Source organism: Ascaphus truei, chromosome 15, assembly GCF_040206685.1.
Source record: "Ascaphus truei isolate aAscTru1 chromosome 15, aAscTru1.hap1, whole genome shotgun sequence".
NCBI lineage: Eukaryota > Metazoa > Chordata > Amphibia > Anura > Ascaphidae > Ascaphus > Ascaphus truei.
The window spans coordinates 43382790-43404940 of NC_134497.1; the positions used below are offsets into that span (position 1 = coordinate 43382790).

General features: G+C 43.2%; 1 protein-coding gene across 2 annotated transcripts in view; it reads left to right on the plus strand.

Annotated features, from left to right (window-relative positions):
- The window catches only part of LOC142466877 (uncharacterized), a 51198-nt gene extending 42991 nt beyond the window's left edge, over positions 1 to 8207 (plus strand). For both annotated transcript variants that reach the window (XM_075572437.1, XM_075572438.1), the window contains exon 3: positions 6109 to 8207. In XM_075572437.1, coding sequence (XP_075428552.1) covers positions 6261 to 7976 — 1716 coding nt within the window. In that variant the 5' untranslated portion in view covers positions 6109 to 6260 and the 3' untranslated portion in view covers positions 7977 to 8207. The remainder of the gene's footprint in view (positions 1 to 6108) is intronic.
- Positions 8208 to 22151: the final 13944 nt, after the last annotated feature.

The following is a 22151-nucleotide window of genomic DNA, read 5'->3' on the forward strand; positions in this document are numbered from 1 at the left end:
TATATGAGTCCGTTGTCTCTTAAGACCCTTGGCCCAGACCGATCTGATCTTGGACTGTGACTTTTTTCCTGTTGTGCATCTGTCATATGTTTGATTAAAGTCTCCTCCTAGAAGGATGCATCCTTTGGCCACTCTGTTTAAGACCGAGAAGAAAGAAGAGATAGAGGGGCGCAGACGGAGGTCAAAATCAATATCAGACCGATAATTAAAGTAACACAGGGGTGATGGGGGATGCACATATAATGTACTCACACAGGCCTGTTTGGTACTGGGTGTTGCTATAGGTATCTTTAGGTGTCTTTAGCTTCTTTCGTCTCTGCAACCAATCCCACTCCTTCTCCCTCTGTGCGTCAGGAATAAGCCACTCAGGGCGCATATAGTGGGAATCAGCGCCACACAGATTGATTAAAAATGCATTTATTAGAAATAAAAGTGAGATAAATGACTCACATATAAAAACTGCTCCAGGACCACGACGTCAGTCTCCCGTTCTCCGGTGCAGTGTGTTCCTGTCTGCCGCGTCCGGTGTACAGGACTGCTCTTCCTTAGTGCAGGCGAGTGAGATTGGTTGCAGAGACGAAAGAAGCTAAAGATACCTATAGCAACACTCAGTACCACACAGGCCCGTGTGAGTACACTATATATGCATCCCCCATCACCCCTGTGTTACTTTAATTATCGGTCTGATATTGATTTTGACCTCTGTCTGCGCCCCTCTATCACTTTTTTCCGACATGTTTCCTTGAAGATCGCGGGAAGATCCTCTCTCTGGGGTTGAGCAGCAGACACCGAATATGTGTGGTATATTTATGTTTATTTTGACTTCTTGCATCTGTACAGTATTTGGTATATATATTGTGCAAAGTGAGCGCCCAAGTTTTTTTCCACTGTAAGACAGAGAAGAACCTACACAGGAAGTTCCCTGTTTGTTCCCCTGGGGCATATACATTCACAAGTGTAACTGTTTGTCCCTGTATGTCACCTACTATGATGAGAAATTGTCCGTCCCCATCTTTCTTCATAAGTTCCACTTGAAGTGGTAAGCTGTTGTTTATTAGTGTCGCTACACCTCGCTTCTTAACCGGGGCTGACGAAGCATACCAATTCTGGTATTTACTATCCAGATATTTTGGGGAATTGGCCTGTGAAAAATGTGTTTCCTGTAAAAATATGTCGGGGTCTGTCCATCTGTAGTCTGTCATAGCTAACCTGCGTTTCTGGGGACTATTAAAACCCTTCACATTATATGACTTAATGATGATATCCTTACCCATCATAATCTGGTTTTAGACCTGTATCTCCGAGGAAGACGCCTCGTATAGCTGATCTTCCTCGCTTGCTGCTGTAAGGGGCCCAGTCCATGGGTCCTTCACCTGCCAGGGAAAGGGATGGGGACGGAAACACCAGGGAAACATAGAGACATAGACAAAGACAACAAATATAACCGAAGACCATTGCCCCAGCTGGATGGTCCAATGAAATGAGAGCGCGTGGCCCTTCCCTCCTCCCGCCACCTTCCGCCTCGACCAACCCTCTGAGTGCTTTCATGAGCCACCAGTCACCAAGTCCCCTGGTGCCCAAGTGGAGACCCATGCAGACTCCGGAGCAACCCCCCAGCCCCGTGTCCACCCCCCCCCAATAACTTTTTTACCCCTACTTACCCAACCCTAATTTCTCTTCTTATTTTTAGAACCTGCCCAGCTAACTCCCCTCTCCATTGGTTTTGTTTAAACCTGTGTATTATACTGCTACTCTGAACCCTGCAGTGTTACTATTTGTGTCCTGTGGCCCTTTTCTGTCCACAGACTCGTGTCCTACTCTACTGCCCCCGGCACCGTCTGTCCTCACTTTCTGTCTTTACCCCAGGCTGCCTCTAGTGCCTTCCCCTCTTTTCTTAATAGCTCAATGAATACAAGACTGTGGTGTCTTCGTCCTGCTCCCTCTCCGTGTCGGAGTCTCTGTTTGAACCCCGCGCCATTTCAGGGTCTGTTTGCCGCGTGCGGTATTTGGCGAAATATGTCTTCAGATCTTATCCGTTTTTCTTTTTTGAACCTGCCGGGGCCATCACAGAGCACTCAGAAACACTTTGGTTAATTATTTTTATTTGTCTGTTGGGTAATTTTGGTGCTTTTGTCGCTGTGGAGGCGGAGCTCTTAGGCTAGGCAGCCATCTACTCCGTAGCCGCGCATGCGCCTCTCAAATCCATTGTTTTTTGTAATGCAGTAGGGTTGTGCGCTGTTTTCTTGTTGATATATATATATATATATATAGTGAATGAAAAAGAAATAGAAATGAAGTAGCGCCTGCTAAAATCCTAAGGCCTCGGCTATGATAACCGCTTGCTCGCGGAAGCGTGCTGACGCGCGCTCCTTCTCAGCACTGAGCCCCTACAGCCGCAATTAGAGCAGCTTTAGTAGGGGCTCACCTGCGCTTCCGCGTGCTTGCGGAAGCGCAGGTCTTAGGGGAATTTAAAATTCCCCCGCTTGCCGGCAAGACAGGCCGGTCACGTGAGCGGTTCGCCCAATGAGGGCAAACCAGCTCCGTGACGTCACTGGCCTGCCCGCCCCCCGGCCCACCCCCTGACGGCCCGCTGAGAGTGCGTGCGGTAAGCAACCGCAAGGCCAGGGAAAGCACCCGCTTTCCCTGAGCCTCAGCGCGCCTCAGCGAGCAAGCAGGGAGCATGGACTCAGCCTAAACCAATACAGATAACACACATACAAAGCTGTAAACTTTGTTGATCATATATTGAGGAGTATAAGCAAACTAAATTGATAACCAACCAGTTACAAAAATATCATTGTAAGTGTATATTAACTAGTAAAAATATTATAAAAATATATGATGAAAAAATATATGAATGAAAAAATTATTAAAAATACAATAAAAATAATAGTCCAGTCCCAGTACACTGTCCTACAGAGTCTATGCAGCCTGATTGTAGGGATCACCACTCCCTCAAGGATATCTGAGAAAAAACAAACAAAAAACAGGCGCACTCATAGTGTAGTAAAGTTACAAAATGTATATACGTAGGACTGAAAAAAGCTATAAAATGCGCACTCACAAACGGATCAGGGACAAATGCATGTATGAGATAAGTCTCAATCACCAACTATTGTAGCAGGATACCGGCAAATTTCTGATGTAAATTGTTGCCTCTCTCACTGTGCTGATGGGAGATGTAACCACCTTTCTGTATACCGAGTGTAGTGGGTGCACGCCGTGCGTCTCTCCAAATCGGCCTCTCCACTCCACAGATGTTCTCCTCCGGTTGCCCAGCTCTCAGGTTACCTGCAGCGTCACACTGCCTGGGTATGCTGGCAGAACCAGGAGATTATACACAACCCACAGTGCCTGTGTGTGCTGGCGGGACCAGGAGCCGTATATACTCCACACCTCCTCGATATGCTGACGGGACCAGGAACTGCACACACCCCACACCGCCTGGGTATGCTGGCAGGTCCAGGAGCTTTACACAACTCTCCGTGTACCGGATGTAACAATTGCGCTCCGTGCGCCTCTCCACTCAGGCACCTACGCTCACAGGTGTTGACCTCCGGTCAGATAGCTGCTTGTAACTGTCTCACAGCAATGTATCACTGCCTGGGCTGCTTTTACACAAAACGGCTGCTTAACAATTTAAACATTGCAACTATAACTAGTAAATGCAAAAATAATGTTTATGAATACGATACATTTACCCAATGTGAATAATAAAATGATTCAATGGAATAACCTCTGAAACTATATTCTATTAGGGTAAATTTGTCATTTTATTAAGATTGGAAGAAGAGGATTATAAAAATCTTGACCGATGGTGGCCACCACAAACTGAAGTACAGCACATATTGTACATTGGGTAAATGTATCTTATACATAAACATTATTGTTGTATTTACTAGTTACAGTTGCATTGTTTAAATAATTAATTATGCCCTGTTTTCAACATACTGTGGGGCTTATGCAGAGAGGATAGAGAAAGGAAATAGCGCCATCTTTGGCGAAAATACGCAGGCGAGAAGCTTGTCCTGCCGAGAACATGGCAGGCAATTCAAATTCGCCAAACGTGTGGCGAGAAGTGTGATTTCGCCAATGATGAAACACGCAAGATTCCAGTAGCTCCGATGCGCATGTACTCGCTAATCGGAGCTACTAAATGGCGCGTTCATGGGACATTTTGCCCGCCAACAAAAGTTGGCTGTATTGTGGGCAAATACAGCGCGCCACTACACGGCAAGTGAAATTAGCAATTGCAAGCACACCGCGCTAACGGAGTACCCTGCATAGGACCACATTTATTGCCAATCCTGCGGCGAATTTCAGCCTTTCAGAGAGGTACCTCTCTGCATAAGCCCCTGTATGTTTTAATACATTTTTTCCTCTCAAATTTTCCATTTGGGTTCTCTCTATTTTCCTTGATTTGGCTGTTTTGTCCAACTCAGCAAGCTATATACACAAACTATATACTATAGTATTTTCAATGTATTGTTTGTTTCAATGGTTGATGTTTGTAAACCTTTTGTATTTGACTGTCTATTAGATTAGTCCTTAAATGATATATCTAGTATTAAATGTAAGATTTTAGTATTGGAATGTGATTCTCTCCAGCATTGAGAGGAGTTAATTTAGATCACAGGTTGAGGTTTTACCTGTTTGTAATTAACAATCTTAATTAGGTCTAGCTATCATTGGTCACGCTATCTATAAAGTATGCGTGTTGATCATTGTAAAGTACCCCTGCCGAAGTCATAGAGATGAAACGCGTAGGATATGTTTGGAGTGCAAGCGCAAGTATATTGATGTTTTAATATATTGCATACACGATTGGACAGACGGGGACACATAGTCGTTTCGTGTAAAGGCAGCCCGGGCAGTGATACATTGCTGTTAGACAGTTATAAGGAGCTATCTGACCAGAGGTCAACACCTGTGAGTTAAGGTGCCTGAGTGGAGAGGTGCACAGAGCGCAATTATTACATCCGGTACATGTAGGGTTGTGTACAGCTCCTGTACCTGCCAGCATACCCAGGCGGTGTTGGGTGTGTGCAGTTCCTGGTCCCGTCAGCATACCGAGGAGGTATGGGGTATATACGGTTCCTGGTCCCGCCAGCACACACAGGCACTGTGGGTTGTGTATAAACTCCTGGTTCTGCCAGCATACCCAGGCAGTGTGACGCTGTAAGTAACCTGAGAGCTGGACAACCGGAGGAGAACAGCTGTGAGTGGAGAGGCCGGTTTGGAGAGACGCACAGTGTGCACCCACTACACTCAGTATACAAGCACAGCACAATCTATACCAATATTCCAGAACTGTGTTAATTTTTTAATACATTTGTTTAAAGGTTTTTGTTTTTTTATGGAACAAGGCGTCTGTTCTTGTGTTACTGATTCTCCCCATACAAACATTGCATTTTTATTAAACATCTATTTATCATTGTGTTTAATAAAATGCAATTTTTGTATGGGGAAGAATCAGTAACACAAGTACAAACTCCTTGTTCCCTAAAAAAAAAAAACCTTTAAACAAATGTATTAAAAAATTAACACAGTTCTGGAATTCACTGGATAATACTGGTATAGCTTAAATAAGTCTGAATAACATCTGTGATGTCAAATACAATAATTGGGCATTTGGTTCCTGATTTAACAATGGAGATTTAGCAGAAAGTTGGGTCATCCTATAATTATTAGAGGCCTGGTACATGGTGCGGTAACGGGAACACCCGGTGACTGATGTGAGCTTCTAATGAGACTCGTATTCCATTCATTGTACAAACATTTTTAAATTATACCTTCACAACTGAAACTATCGACTTACTATCTATCAAAGGATTTGAAAAGATTTCTGCCACTTTAATTGGTGTTTTGCAGCTACTGAGATTTCCTTTTAAATCGTTAAATATAATGATCCACTTTAAATGTATGATCCACGACATCTGCTCTCCTGGCCCTAATGCTGCACATGTTGTGCTAAACCCTTCATTTTTACAATGTACATCTACAGTTTACTTTCATCCTGAACTTTTTGTGATATGCCAACTTACCTCTCCTTCATGGCCTTTTGTAAGACAGTTTGTGTAACAGTGACATTTTTTTTATCTCGTCTAGTACAACGACAAGCACCAATAATCCACCCAAGCCAACACTGCAAGGTTGCTTTTAGCAGTCAGGATAACCTCCTCAAACATCTGAAGTTCAAACACCCAAATGAGAATATGGAAAAGATGAGGACATAACAATACTGCAACATTCCAATAAATATGACAGAAAATGCATCTTTCAACAAGTCAAGGCAATTAATAAACAATGTAACTGCTTCCCATTCCAAAAGATATATATTAGCAGCTGCCACAGGAAAAGATCTTGGAGAAAGTGGGAAGAGTCTGTCTTGGTTATCAGACCAGAACCTACAGAAGAGGACACAGACCAGGGAGAGACAGCATGTATGTGGGGCATGTGGGAAGGGATTTGGTGACTTATCCAGTCTGGACACACACATGAGGACACACAAAGGGGAGAAACCTCATGTATGTGAGAAATGTGGGAAGGGATTTAGTCAGTTTTCCCACTTGGACACACACAAGAGGACACACACAAGGGAGAATCCACATGTATGTGGGGAATGTGAGAAGAGATTTAGTGTGTTATCCAGCCTGAACATACACAAGAGGACACACACAGGGGAGAGACCGCATGTATGTGGGGAATGTGGGAAGGGATTTAGTATATTATCCAGCCTGAACATACACAAGAGGACACACACAGGAGAGAGACCGCATGTATGTGGGGAATGTGGGAAGGGATTTAGTGGTTTATCCAATGTAAATACACACAATAGGACACACACAGGGGAGAGACCGCATGTATGTGGGGAATGTGGCAAACGATTTAGTCAGTTATCCAACCTGAAAACACACATGAGGACACACACAGGGGAGAGACCGCATGTATGTGGGGAATGTGGGAAGAGATTTAGTAACTTATCTAGCCTGAACACACACATGAGGGGACACACAGGGGAGAGACCGCATGTATGTGGGGAATGTGGTAAGGGATTTAGTGACCTATCAAGCATGAACACACACATGAGGACACACACAGGGGAGAGACCACATGTATGTGGGGAGTGTGGGAAGGGATTTAGTGTGTTATCCAGCCTGAACACACACCAGAGGACACACACAGGGGAGAGACCGCATGTATGTGGGGAATGTGGGAAGGCATTTAATGATTTATCCAGCCTGAACACACACAAGAGGACACACACAGGGGAGAGACCACATGTATGTGGGGAATGTGGGAAGGGATTTAGTGATTTATCCAGCCTGGACGCACACAAGAGGACACACACAGGGGAGAGACCGCATGTATGTGGGGAATGTGGGAAGGGATTTAGTCAGTCATCCAACCTGAACACACACAAGAGGACACACACAGGGGAAAGACCGCATGTATGTGGGGAATGTGGGAAGGGATTTAGTCGGTTATCCACCCTGAATATACACAAGAGGACACACACAGGGGAGAGACCACATGTATGTTTGGAATGTGGGAAGGGATTTAGTCAGTTATCCAGCCTGGACATACACAAGAGGACACACACAGGGGAGAGACCGCATGTATGTGGAGAATGTGGGAAGGGATTCAGTCGGTTATCAATCCTGGACACACACAAGAGGACACACACAGGGGAGAGACCGCATGTATGTGGGGAATGTGGAAAGGGATTTAGTCAGTTATCCAGCCTGAACATACACAAGAGGACACACACAGGGGAGAGACCGCATGTATGTGGGGAATGTGGGAAGGGATTTAGTGTGTCATCCCACCTGAACATACACAGGAGAACACACACAGGCGAGAGACCGCATGTATGTTTAGAATGTGGGAAGGGATATAGTCGGTTATCCAGCCTGAACACACACAAGAGGACACACACAGGGGAGAGACCTATCTCTAAAGCCAGGCATGATTAGGGATAAGCAGCTACTAAGACACTCGCATATAAATGAACACATGTATCTGTGTTACGCTAAATCACAATGATAATTGACTTTAGTTTATGGTGCATAAAACTATTTAAAAAAAGTATTGACTGTTTAAATTCTGTTTATTGGTATCATTCTTATAGTAGTTTTATTTAAAGAAAAATATTGTTCTTAATAATGTTTTATATTTCCATGCTGTTGGTTCTAATAAAATGTAAGTTCCCCATTATGCTGAAGCAGTCTGTAGCCTCACTTAGCTGTGAATCAGAATAGTTTTGCCACGCCCAATTGGCCACCCGCATTAGGCCGCAGACTGACCCTCCGCCACCAGCCACTTCTAATGTAAGTTTTAATACTGTTTTGGGTAGGGGGTTTTAGGGTAAGCTTAGCGAAGGGGGTGTTAAGGCAAGGGCTTGGGGCAGGGGTTTTTAAGGTATGGGTTTTAGGGTAAGGGGGTATTAGGATATAGGGGCTTTAGGGTAGGGGGTTTCAGCACTTACCTTAGCAGCAAAGTGGCTAGCGGTTGGGTGAGTCACAGCAAAACGGCTGCAACCAAATGTCCTAGAATATCCTGTTAATACTGAGGTTGAGGAGAGAGACACAGACTAACATCCCCAGTGAGGATTAATGCAGCCGCCTTTTACATAGCTCTGTCGAACGCTCACACGCACGCACTATACCTGTAGATGTTCACATTTGCCACAACGTAATTTGCTCTCAGCCTGGACGTGGCCTAAGACCTGGAAGTGAGTCAGTGAGAACTTCTGGGGTCTGTTGCCAGGACCCAAGATGGCTTCCCCTCTGCACCATAGTTACCGGTAGGGTCCTGAAGGGGGAGAGAGACACTGAATGAGTAGAGAGACACAGCGTGGGGGGAGAGACAGCATGGGGAGAGAGACAGACACAGCATGGGGAGAGAGACAGACACAGCATGGGGAGAGAGACAGACACAGCATGGGGAGAGAGACAGACACAGCATGGGGAGAGAGACAGACACAGCATGGGGAGAGAGACAGACACAGCATGGGGAGAGAGACAGGCACAGCATGAGGAGAGAGAAAGACACAGCATGTGGAGAGAGACATACAGAATGGGGCGAAAGAGACACACACAGAATGGGGGGAGACACACAGAATAGAGAGACAGAGGGGCCTATTCACAAAGCAGTGATAAAATCAATGCATTATCGCCAGAGTATCTATTTATTTATCGTGCTGTAAGACATGAGGGCAAAAATGGTATTCACTAAGAAATGAAGGCCATTTTTTAAGGTCGATAGTGCTTCACAGCAAAACGGCTGCAACCAAATGTCCTAGAATATCCTGTGAATACTGAGGTTGAGGAGAGAGACACAGACTAACATCCCCAGTGAGAATAATGCAGCCGCCTTTTCCATAGCTCTGTCGAACGCTCACACGCACGCACTATAGATGTTCACATTTGCCACAACGTGATTTGCTCTCAGCCTGGACGTGGCCTAAGACCTGGAAGTGAGTCAGTGAGAACTTCTGGGGTCTGTTGCCAGGACCCAAGATGGCTTCCCCTCTGCACCACAGTTACCGGTAGGGTCCTGAAGGGGGAGAGAGAGACACTGAATGAGTAGAGAGACACAGCATGGGGAGAGAGACAGCTTGGGGGGAGAGACAGCATGGGGAGAGACAGACACAGCATGGGGGGAGAGACAGACAGCATGGGGAGAGAGACAGACACAGCATGAGGAGAGAGACAGGCACAGCATGAGGAGAGAGACAGACACAGCATGAGGAGAGAGAAAGACACAGCATGAGGAGAGAGACAGACACAGCATGAGGAGAGAGAAAGACACAGCATGAGGAGAGAGACATACTGAATGGGGCGAAAGAGACACACACAGAATGGGGGGAGACCCACAGAATAGGGGGAGAGACAGAATAGAGAGACAGAGGGGCCTATTCACAAAGCAGTGATAAAATCAATGCATTATCGCCAGAGTATCTATTTATTTATCGCGCTGTAAGACATGAGGCCAAAAAAGGTATTCACTAAGAAATGAAGGCCATTTTTTAAGGTCGATAGTGCTATTTTTTTTTATCGCCCAACCTGTTTTTTGTATCTGTGCTATCGTGCTATAAATCCTATAGTGCGGCAACTGATTGACGTTGTGTCTCCATGCACGGCTCTTACAGGCGATCGTGCACTAAAAATATTGATTTTGATCATAGTGTGTGTGAGCAGGGGGTCTCCTGAGCTGAACCGCATTGATTTCAGCCTCGGGTCCCCCCTGCCTCCCGAGGTACAGGGTGCCAGTATCCCTTGTGCTTTTAAATCTCCCGCGTCACATGACCGTGGGATTTAAATCCTGTACTGGGATACCGGCATAAATCAAAGCGGTTCAGCTCAGGAGACCGCCTGCTCCCGCACACTATTAATACAAATTACATTAAAGCAGCTTCATTACCTTAGCGGCTAGTCGCTAAGACAATGAATTGGTTAAGGCACATAACCAGGTTTATTGGGGCAGAGTGGGTGAGTGAAGGGGGTATTTGGCCCTTTACTCACCCCCTCTGCCCCAATAAACATTACAATATGTACTACCCACCAATACACAAACCACCCGCCACCCCTGTACCCCTTCATAAAACCATTTTTTATTTTTATCTGCACAGGATTGATACCAGATACACTCCTCAGGTGGTCCCCGCTGGCCTGCGGTATCAATCCTGTGCATAAAATATAAAATATGCAATACATTCACATAAATACTACTCCCACCCCCCATATATACAGTACAATAATCCATATATGAATAATAGTGCATTTGCCCATTTAAAATAAAACAAACAGCATAAAGTAAATTAAACTTGCACTTACCCCTGCCAGGATGAAGGCCGTCCTCATCCTTGTCCTCCATGGGCATCAACAATACAATAACAAAATACAAATCTAATGGTTAGTTACTGCTAAAGTCATTAAGGGTTTAACCCACCCTCCCCCGCTACCCACCCAGGAGACCTAACCACCCACCCCAGGAACACCACCCCCGCTACCCATTGATTGGCACAGTTTTAAAGCATGCCCATATAATATGGGCATGCTTTAACACTATAGTAATAAATGGGGAAGCTAAAAAAACAGGCTCAAAATAAAACACATTACAAATGCCAATAAACCAATTGATTGGCACAGTGGTACATCATGGCCATATAATATGGGCATGATTTAACACTATGACAGTCAATTGTCAACCCCAAAAAAACAACCACCACCAATATCAAATTCAATCAAAACAATCACCGAATAAACAGCAATAACAATTAAACACAAACAAATACCAGAAATCAATAAAGCAATAACCAAATAAGCACCAGAATCAAAAACAAAAAAAACATAAATAAAAGAAAACTCCAAATAAACACCATTATTAAAAAGTTAAAGAACAAAAATAAACAGCAATTAAAAAGCAAAACACAAACTAACTAGCATCAATATTTAAAATCAAACAACCAAAAAACATTTAAAAGAAATATAAGCATGCATTTGCCAAAAAATGCATACATAAATACTTTGGCAATCAATGGGCAATGAAAAACAAATACAAATAAAACAAAATACAATGAAAAAACTTGCAAAATAAAAATAACCTACAGTCAATGGTTTTTCTTACCTTTTAGATATCTTCACCCTCCGATTTCCCAGAGTCTCAGGAAGCTCTCGAACAAAGAAGCCAGATCATTGTAATCCAATTGGGGGTCTTTCTTCTTCTCCTTCCAAAACTCTTCCCACTCAGGAAGCATGTGACAGAGCTCCCAAACATTTGGTTTGAAATCAGTTTTATTGCTTTCTAATTTAATTTCAGTTGATATCTTTTGTATTTAAAAAACGTTTTTTGTTTTCACCCAGAGGCTGCAGTGATTCAACCCAGCACAGTCACACTCTGACTAGGCTGCTAACTGCAGCTTCACCCCCTAACTCTTCCCCCACAACTGGTTGGAATACTGAGGTGCAGCTCCTTGCTAGGGAGAGAGGAATTAATAAGGGAGGAAATAGAAACAAAACTGCAGCGATTCAAAAGCTGCCTTTTTTCCTCCCTTAGCAGAGAGGCAGTTAAATAGTTCTTAAAAGGACAGCTCCTCTCTGCACCTCTCTCCCTGTGCACTACAGATGCAGGGGTCCCTGCTGTGTCAATCCCACCGGGGTCTGCCTGGCTGTAAGAGACGCGCAGTAAGACATAGGCTAAATCAGTCACTCTAACTGCACGCCTCTCACAGGCGATCGCGGGGGGTTTATTTGATGTTAAACATTACTGTAATGTAACATGGGGTCTCCAGAGCTGAACCGAATTGATTTCAGGTCCAGGAACCCCCTACTTCCTGAGATACAGGCTCCATTATGGGGTGCCGGTATCTACTATGCATGGAAATGGCTCGCGTCACGTGATCGGGACATTTCCATGCACAGGAGATACCAGCACCCCATAACGGCATATATCTCAGGAAGAAGGGGGGCCAGGACTTGAAACCAACGCAGTTCTGCTTCAGAGACCCGCTGCTCATCTATACTAGTCATACATTTAAATTAAAATCGGTAGTAACTATTATCCAGATATGGATAATAGATTATTTGCCCATTATTAAACACAACATTAGTCAGCCAGCATAAATAAAGTAAATGGAAACCGTTCTACTTAGCCCTGCCAATGTGAAGGATGTCCTCGTCAGCATACTGCAGGACCATGTCCTCTGTTGCCAGAAAGCATACATAATAAATACAATCTAATGGCCCCTAGCCCCTTAATCAACGCTATAGTAATGGGTTAACCCACCCTGTCCTGCTACCCACCCGGGAGGCCTAACCACCCATCCCAGACCCACTATACCCACCCTGTACCCATTTATTGTTATAGTACTACATCATACCCATATAATATGTGCATGCTAAGCTACTATAGCAGTCAATGGTCACTCTAATACAAAAGCCTGAATGTCCAAAATACACAATGATAAAACCTATACCACAAGCACCTAGACCCCCAAATTGTAAAATTAAAAGCAATAGGCAATCAATTACCTAAATAAAACACCTAGACAAACATCAATTAAAGAAATAAAACCACTAGCCAATCAATTAAATAAATCACACCATTAGTCAAAAAAATAAATGTAATAGCTAAAAGAACTAACTACTAGACAACACCAATTTAAACCATTAGCCAACAAAATACATCATTAAATAAAAACGCAAAACAATCTGAAAATAAAAAAAATTCAAGACATCACAATTCAAAACAAATCTAAACAATAAAAATAAATAGAAAACATAACAGTCAAAAGAAGAAATGCATTTGCCAAAAAAATGCAATGGCTGTTACTGTATTCATCTGTACCCTAAACAGGCACAGATTAATACATCAGCTGTCAATGGGCAATGAAAAACATAAAAAAGAAAAATCCAATCCAAAAATCTGTAAAAATAAAAGTACATACATTTGATATATATCTTACCTTCAGAAGCGTTGGCCCTCCGAATCCCGGGGAATCAGCAAGCTCTCGTCCGGTGACGTCACAAAACACAAACCAACACCATTCACTGTGAAGAGCCGGACCAGGTAACAAAATTATTCTTTCTTTCATTTGTATCACCTTCTTCTTTCTTCATCTGCGACTATTTCTTTCTTTTCTTTATCTTCTGTCTTCATCTGTCAATCCAATAACCCCATGTGAAATCCACGATATTGACACGTCAGCTTCTTGAGCTCAAATGAGCCGTCACGGCCTTAAATATGGCTTGTGACGTCACATTTGATTGGAAAATGGTTCTCACGGCTGTGATTGGCTGTGAGAATCGTGTTTTTTGGGGGTTTTTTTTTAAGTGACGTCATGTAAAGGAAGTGAAGCCAGCCTATCAGAATGGCTGTGCTTCCTTTCCCTTTAACATGATGTCACTAAATCCAAAATGGCTGGCATCACATGGTACTTCAGCCAATCAGATTGTGAGAACTATATCCCCAATCGGATTGGTTGTAGTAGACCATGTGACCGAGTAAATTGTGGGAAAGGATGTGACGTCATCCATAGGGAGTCACATGGTCTACTACAAGCCAGGTCAACCGTCCGGACAGTCAATGTCCAGCAGGACAGCTTTGAAAAACTGCTGGGGTCACAGAGTCCAACAGGTTGTGCAGAAACAGTGAGTGAATACACCACTATGAGGTATGAGCCATTCCTATTGATTTACCACATTGCTTTAATTGACATCTGGAAAGCTAATATATTTGTGCAAATCACATTTATCATATTGCTGAACTGTGGCATAAGGTGCACCTCACAAACCAATACCCTAACATTGGAGGATACACCCTGTTTAAGGAATAATCTCTTGAAGAGATACTGAACTGGACAGTAATCAATTATCTGTCTCTTTCCTGCCGTAGTACTCTGCAGCAATACTCTGCAAATCATTTTTCATCCAATCTGTTTCCTCTAATATTTACCATCTGCGTTTAAGAGGACCACCAACCAATACCATATAGATTGGTAAACACAGATCAGCACAATCAATGGGACTTTTTTAAATGAGCGTTTTATTTCTCATGCAAAATTTGCAATTTATTTAGGCTCATATACTGTACTTATATAGTCCAGTCACAAAGGTTTTGTGTGTTTTTTAATAAATATATATTTTGTGACCATATATTGTACTGCTGTCCTCACGTGATCCTTTTAGCTTTTTTCATTGAGGAGTTTATTTCCAGAGTTATTGTATTGTATTGTGTGTCTTTATTTATATAGCGCCAAAAATGTAAAAGCGCTTCACAGTAGTAATACGTGTTGTAATCATATAAATAACAAATAATATATAAATAACAGGTCATGGGAATAAGTGCTTCAGACATAAAAGTAACATTAAGGAAGAGGAGTCCCTGCTCCGAGGAGCTTACAATCTAATTGGTAGGTAGGGAGAACGTACAGAGACAGTAGGAGGGAATTCTAGTAAGTGCGTCTGCAGGGGGCCAAGCTTTATGTATCATGTGTCGAGGATTATCCACAGTGCGATTCATATGCTTCTTTAAGCAAATGTGTCTTAAGGTGGGTCTTAAAGGTGGATAGAGAAGGTGCTAGTCGGGTATTGAGGGGAAGGGCATTCCAGAGGTGTGGGGCAGTCAGTGAGAAAGGTTTAAGGCGGGAGAGGGCTTTAGATGCATGTCCATGTGCCAGAGTATTTCCTGATTCCACTATTTCTTGGTGATTTGGATAATCCCATATCTCACTGGCTGCGAGAACACACTGCTTTATTTCATTTGGAGGAACTCTTTCACTTATGTAATTTTATTTAATTAGTAGTAGACATTAGAGCTCCTTTTTCTTTTCACATTACCTCTCACTTTTGGGTGCGACTTTTGTTCACTGGCTAACATGGAACACATTTCACTATCTAATACTAGACTTAATAGAAACACCAAGCTCAATTATATTTTTTGTTTATTAGACAACATTGAACTAGAGACTGAGAGTATATTACAACTAATCGATGAAAATATGTTTCTCCAATTTCAAAATCTAGAAAAGCTTATGTCAAGTGAAGTTAAGCAATGGTGGGGCATCACCACACTTGAGAAATACATTGAAATCAAAAGGATCCTGTAACAACACCCAGCTAGCATGTGACCTGCATACGGGACAAGGGTTACTACTGACAGTCGCAAGCGCTCACACTTTTCACCTCCGCAAAGGTCCATCAAATGGACAATATCTCCTCTACAGGGTCAAGGATCAATACACAACCCGCAAGCTGCTTCACTCTTCACCCCTGCAAAGGTCCCTCAAATGAGTTGTATCTCTACTCAATCCATCCCGATATGCCACCGCCACGAAAAGCACACATGTGAGCACGTGACTTATATATGCAACCAGGGTTAATTCACACGGTTACTCTAGCCACCCCACCTTATTCCCCGCAAAAAACAGTGCGTCAATATTAACCCCTACTCAATTGCAAATAAGATCTATCCACTGCCACCACCTGAGGGTATGCAAATATGATAAAAGCTATCAGACTAAAATATTTGCCAGGGCTCCAGGTCTCTGTTTATTATAGCAAAAACTATGCACTTTTAACACACCAAAATCAGTCATAGCAAAAATGTGTCAGAATCGTAATTAACCTCCCCAGAGCGCGCAATAAGTTCATTCAGAGCCCAAAGCATTACTTATTAAATGTTTAAATATATTAAAATACAGTGCTTAGATAACATAAAGGTATTACAAAAAACATACTGTTACAATACAAGTCAGGACAGCTTCTTAAAATAAAATGATAACCATAGAAGAAAATCTATACTTTACCAAATGACATAGATTTTTTCCATAGAGGTCACTGATAAGAGGCAATGAAATATCCTGTATCTGGTCTCAAAAATCCCTCTGTAGCCATCTGCCTTTCAAAATCTTTTCCCAGACCTTAATACATTCTTTCTCAAGGCACTGGCATGAGCCCACCCCTTCTACAGAATACTTTGAAGTTGCTCTACCCAGCCCATGTCTATAGACCTTGATTATAACAGTTAACACCATTAGTAGGCTATCCAGGATGGACCCTCGCCCCAAGTAAGCCCCTTTGAAATTCAGAGCAGAGCAAAGAAACAGTCCTGACCGGTTTCAAACCCAGCATTTTGTATTTTTGTTAAGTGTAGCTCATTAACCCCTCAAGCACCAAAGGGGATTAAACAACCTAGTAGTTCATGATATTATCATGACAGATCCCTAGAGGTCTACGATCTTCAAAACACCTACAGTACATTAGATCTAGACAACACAGATTTTATTAACGCATGGCATGATATCCTTGATAATTGTTCATTCGAACTGATGAGCCTACTTATAACTCACAGAGGCAAGTCCCTTAAAAGACTGGATACAAAAATAAAATGTACCCAAACTAAATTAGAACCATACACCAAAATGGAAGAATTTAAATTCTGTGAAGTTGAAATTAAAGAAAGATTAGAGAAAATTGAGAACACAACTATTGCAATTAAAAAGAAAAAAATCTTGAGAGACAAAATAGACTATGAAAATAACTGCTATAGAAACTGGAAAAATAAGGAACCAAACACATACAACACAAAAAATCCAGAAAAAATCCAAGATATGAACCACATGAAAGGAGTGAGTCAAGGTATTCTAGGGATAGGAATACACATAGAGAAGTTTATGACAATACTAACATGATTCCGATATCACACAAAAGAGGATATTCTAAATCCTATCCACAAGAGAAACGTTCGCACAAAAATAAATATTATAAACGTCACGAGAGCCCAGAAAAATCATGGGAATTTAGGAAGGAAACAAAGGAACATACCCAATTTGTAGAGTATTTGGAAAAAAGAGAACATAGAGAAACACACCATGATAAACACGACCATGGTGAACAACCACAAATCTCTTTTTAGGGAAGGGAAAAGGGCGTTATTGGGACAAGGGGAAACACTCCAGTCCCTCTATCACAAAATAAAGTATATCAACCTCCTCACCCCTAGTAAGGAAAAGAAAAGAATCAACAGAAGAGGATGTATAGGAGGAAATAAGAGAGCCAAAGAGAGGATCAAAATAATTTCTAAACCCACAGGAATATATAATTTGAGTCAATTTAAATTAAATGAAAATCATGAGTCCTTATTAAGCAAAGGATTAAACGTTGCTCCAACAAATAAACCTAATAGATTTCAAACCTATGTAGACGTTAATAAATTTATTAGGAAATTGACTCTGAAGCGGTACTTTGCAAAATCAAAGCACGAAATTAGAAATTCTGGTGAGAATCCCGTTGTAGAATCTTAAAACAAATACGTACCCCTTAAACCTCCATCAAATTTCTATCCACGTTTCTGTCATGGCCCATTTCTTGAAACCTATCAGAAATTGGTAGAAGATGGCATCGAGAAATTAGGGAGCAATATAAAAACATCAAAAATTTCTAACATCGGGCGACTATATAAAGCAGCGCCAGACGCCGCCCAGCTTCACAGGGAAAGTTCAACTGGAGTTATGAGCGAGAAATAATTTTAAAAGGGATTCTTAAAATGACGAAAACTATTGATGGAATCTGGAAATGACGAGCCATGGGGGATATAAGTGGGATTCTTAAAAGAATATAGGGTTGAATAAAATGCCTGCCATCGGCCTATGAGGTTATCGAAGCGGCGGCCCGGCACCTGCATCCCCATTTACTGCTTCCCCCCCCCCCCCCCCCGGGCCTCAGAATATCAGCAGGGCTGAGTTTTCCTGGTGAGTTCATCTGAAGTGTTGAGAGACGGAGTGGGGGGGTCACCCAGTGTGTGCCTCCAAAGCACTGAACAGTTTAACCAGCAGAGGCCAAGTACATGTGTGCAGGTGCTGGTAGTACCTTTCAGGCCCCCCTGTCAAAGATATTATACCAGACAAAGGCCTGCAAAAAATAAATAATAAAGACTCCTCTATGTGACGGTAGGGGGAAATATGGCTGCTGTTTGTAAAGGTTAAGTCTACTATTACCCCTACCTGTCAGTAATACATTGGTATTGTATTGTATGATATATATATATATATATATATATATATACTGCACCGACACACTTTATTCGAGCAAATACCCAGTATGTACCTGGCAGATACCTGGAATGCGCCGCTCCTCACCTCTGACAAGCCCCGTTGCGTTTGCCTTCCCAGCCTGGGTTCATGCCTGGCTGACGGGCGGCTGATCTGTTAAATGATCATGATTAGGATTTAATAGGCTGCAATGCTTCGCGTGTCTACCAGATGGCATAAATTCATGAATTGTAATGCAGTATATATATATATATACTGTGCAGTATTGCAGCCAGCGGGAATAAAATGCTTCAATCCCTGTCTGGAAAATAAACCAATGCACTCGGGCAGAAAACAGTCACAAACCTCAATACACCCGGGTATACCCGAATTCGTGGGACTAGCCGAGCTCGAATAAAGTGTGTCGCCAGTGTATATATATATATATATATTGTGACAAACAGCTTACTCCGGGGCTCCGCCGCTTGTCCGGGACGGTTAGAACACGGTCTTTTAGGGTAGGTTAAAATGAGGAGGCGTCACGTACTTTTCCTTTAAACAGGCTGGGCCTGGTTTATTCAGTCCCAGGCACTGAGACTGCCACAGTGCATACAACAAAACACATCAAAACAAAAGCTGCTCACCTGAGCGATAACTTAACTTAGATTTCCCTAACTCAGGGTGGAAGTGGCTTTTCCACTTTCCAACAACAAAACAAGGTACTTTTGCAGACTTAGCCAAATGAACAGAACGATTGAACCTGTGTGGGGAAGAGGCTTCTCCCCACTGTGTTCAGCAGCCTTCCAGGCTCTGGAGAAGAGACAAGAGCAACCAGGAAATCAGTCTTACATACCTGATTTCTAATTAGCATGACAGGTGACAGAAATCAGGCAGCCAGACAAACTCTGGTCTGGATCTCTCATCCCTCAGTTCCAGCGCTTGCCAAACTGTGGGATGGAGTGCATGTATTATAAGGCTGCACTCCCAGGCCAGACAGGATAGAAACTGTTCAGTATCCTGGGAGCCCTATATATGGAATTTATTACCATCCCCTGGTTTCTGTCACATATCCTCCCCCCCAGCTCAGACCCCGAGGGATGAGCGACCATGGATATTAGGGAGTGCATCCTTGACAACCCGTCAGCATTGCCATGTTTGTGCCCTGACCTGTGTTCCATAGAAAATTTAAAGGGTTGTAGGCTTAGGAACCACCTGGTCACTCTAGCATTCTTCTCCCTGTTTTGACACATCCAGGTAAGGGGTGCATGATCTGTGACCAACCGGAATTTTCTCCCCAACAGGTAGTATTTGAGCGTCTCTACAGCCCACTTTATTGCGAGACACTCTTTCTCTACTATGGAGTAATTCTTCTCCTGGGGATTTAGTTTCCTACTTAAATAAAGGATGGGGTGTTCCTCACCTTGAGACTCCTGGGAGAGTACCGCCCCCAGCCCTACCTCAGATGCGTCGGTTTGGACTACGAACTCTTTGGAGAAGTCAGGTGTGACCAACACTGGTTGGGCACAGAGAGCTTCTTTCAGGCTTCTAAAGGCCTGTTCGGTTTCGGGGGAACACTTTACCATAAGCGGTCCTCTTGCTTTTGTGAGGTCGGTTAGTGGGGTTGCCTTAGTTGCAAAATTGGGAATAAACCTTCTATAGTACCCAATTAACCCCAAAAAGGTCCTTACTTGTTTTTTTGTAACTGGCCTTGGCCAACCTTGTATCGCCTCCACTTTGAGTGTTTGGGGTTTGAGTAAACCTCTGCCAATAGAATACCCCAGATACTTGGCCTCCTCCAGACCAATGGTGCATTTAGCGGGGTTAGCAGTTAGTCCAGCAGACCGAACTGCGTCGAGCACAGCTTGGACCTTTGGAAGGTGGGATTGCCAATCTTCACTATGGATTACCACATCATCCAGGTAGGCAGCAGCATACCGAGCATGTGGTTTTAAAATTTTATCCATCATTCTTTGGAATGTGGCGGGAGCTCCATGTAAGCCAAAAGGCAGCACCCTATACTGAAAGAGGCCATCTGGGGTTGAGAAGGCTGTCTTTTCTTTTGCCCTTTCTGTGAGGGGAACCTGCCAGTACCCTTTTGTTAGGTCTAGGGTTGTGAGATATCGGGCTTTGCCCAGTCTCTCTACAAGTTCATCTACCCTGGGCATAGGATAAGTATCAAATTTTGACACCGCGTTTAGTTTCCGGTAGTCATTACAAAACCTTGTTATACCATCTGGCTTTGGGACTAAGACTATAGGGCTGTTCCACCCACTTTGGGATTCCTCAATTACGCCTAGTTTTAGCATTTTTTTAACCTCTAAACTTATAGCCTCTCTTTTGGCCTCTGGGATTCGGTACGGTTTAAGGTTAACTCGGACCCCCGGTTCAGAGACTAGGTCATGTTCAATTACGCTAGTTCTACCTGGCTGTGTAGAGAAGATTTCTTTGTTTCTTCTCACTAAATTCTGAACCTCTTGTTTCTGATGAACGGACAGGGTTTCAGCTATGCTAACCTCTGGGTCAGTTTCTTGACTCTCTGACGGACCTGTGGTTACTAGGGTTGACAAGACTTCTCTATCTTTCCAGGGCTTGAGTAGGTTTATATGGTAAATTTGCTCAGGTTTCCTCCTACCTGGCTGTCTTACCTTATAATTTACTTCTCCCACTCTTTCCAAGACCTCATATGGCCCATGCCATTTAGCAAGGAATTTACTTTCCACGGTGGGAACCAGAACTAGTACCCTATCACCTGGAAAAAAAATTCTGACCCTAGCACCCTTATTATACGTATTCCTCTGTGCTTCTTGAGCTTTCTCCATGTGTTCCCTCACTATGGGTAGGACTGCAGCAATGCGGTCCTGCATCTGGGCAACATGCTCTATTACACTTCTGTAAGGGGTAACCTCGTGTTCCCAAGTCTCTTTGGCTATATCCAGTAAGCCCCTTGGGTGTCGGCCATACAATAGTTCAAACGGGGAGAAGCCTGTGGATGATTGGGGAACTTCCCTAATGGCAAATAACAGGTACGGTAACAAACAATCCCAGTTTTTCCCATCTTTATCGACCGCCCGGCGTAACATGCTCTTTAAGGTTTTATTGAACCTTTCCACTAAACCATCTGTTTGTGGATGATAGACTGAGGTTCTGAGATGCTTGATTTTTAGGAGTTTACATAACTCTTTTGTTACTTGGGACATAAATGGTGTTCCCTGGTCAGATAGAATCTCTTTAGGAATTCCAACCCGGGAAAACAGAACTACCAACTCCTTTGCTATGTTTTTGGCAGAGGTGCTACGTAGGGGAACTGCCTCCGGATATCGGGTAGCATAATCTAATATTACCAATATATGCTGATGTCCCCTAGCAGACTTTATTAGGGGTCCTACTAGATCCATAGCAATCCGGTCAAATGGTACCTCTATTATGGGAAGGGGTACCAATGGGCTGCGGTACGCCTTGAACGGGGCGGTGATCTGACATGCTGGGCATGAGGAACAATAATTCGTAATTTCTTCCAGAACCCCAGGCCAATAGAAGCTTCGGAGAACCTTTTCCTTTGTCTTTTCCACCCCTAGGTGTCCCCCCAATGGATGACTATGTGCGAGGTGTAATACTACGT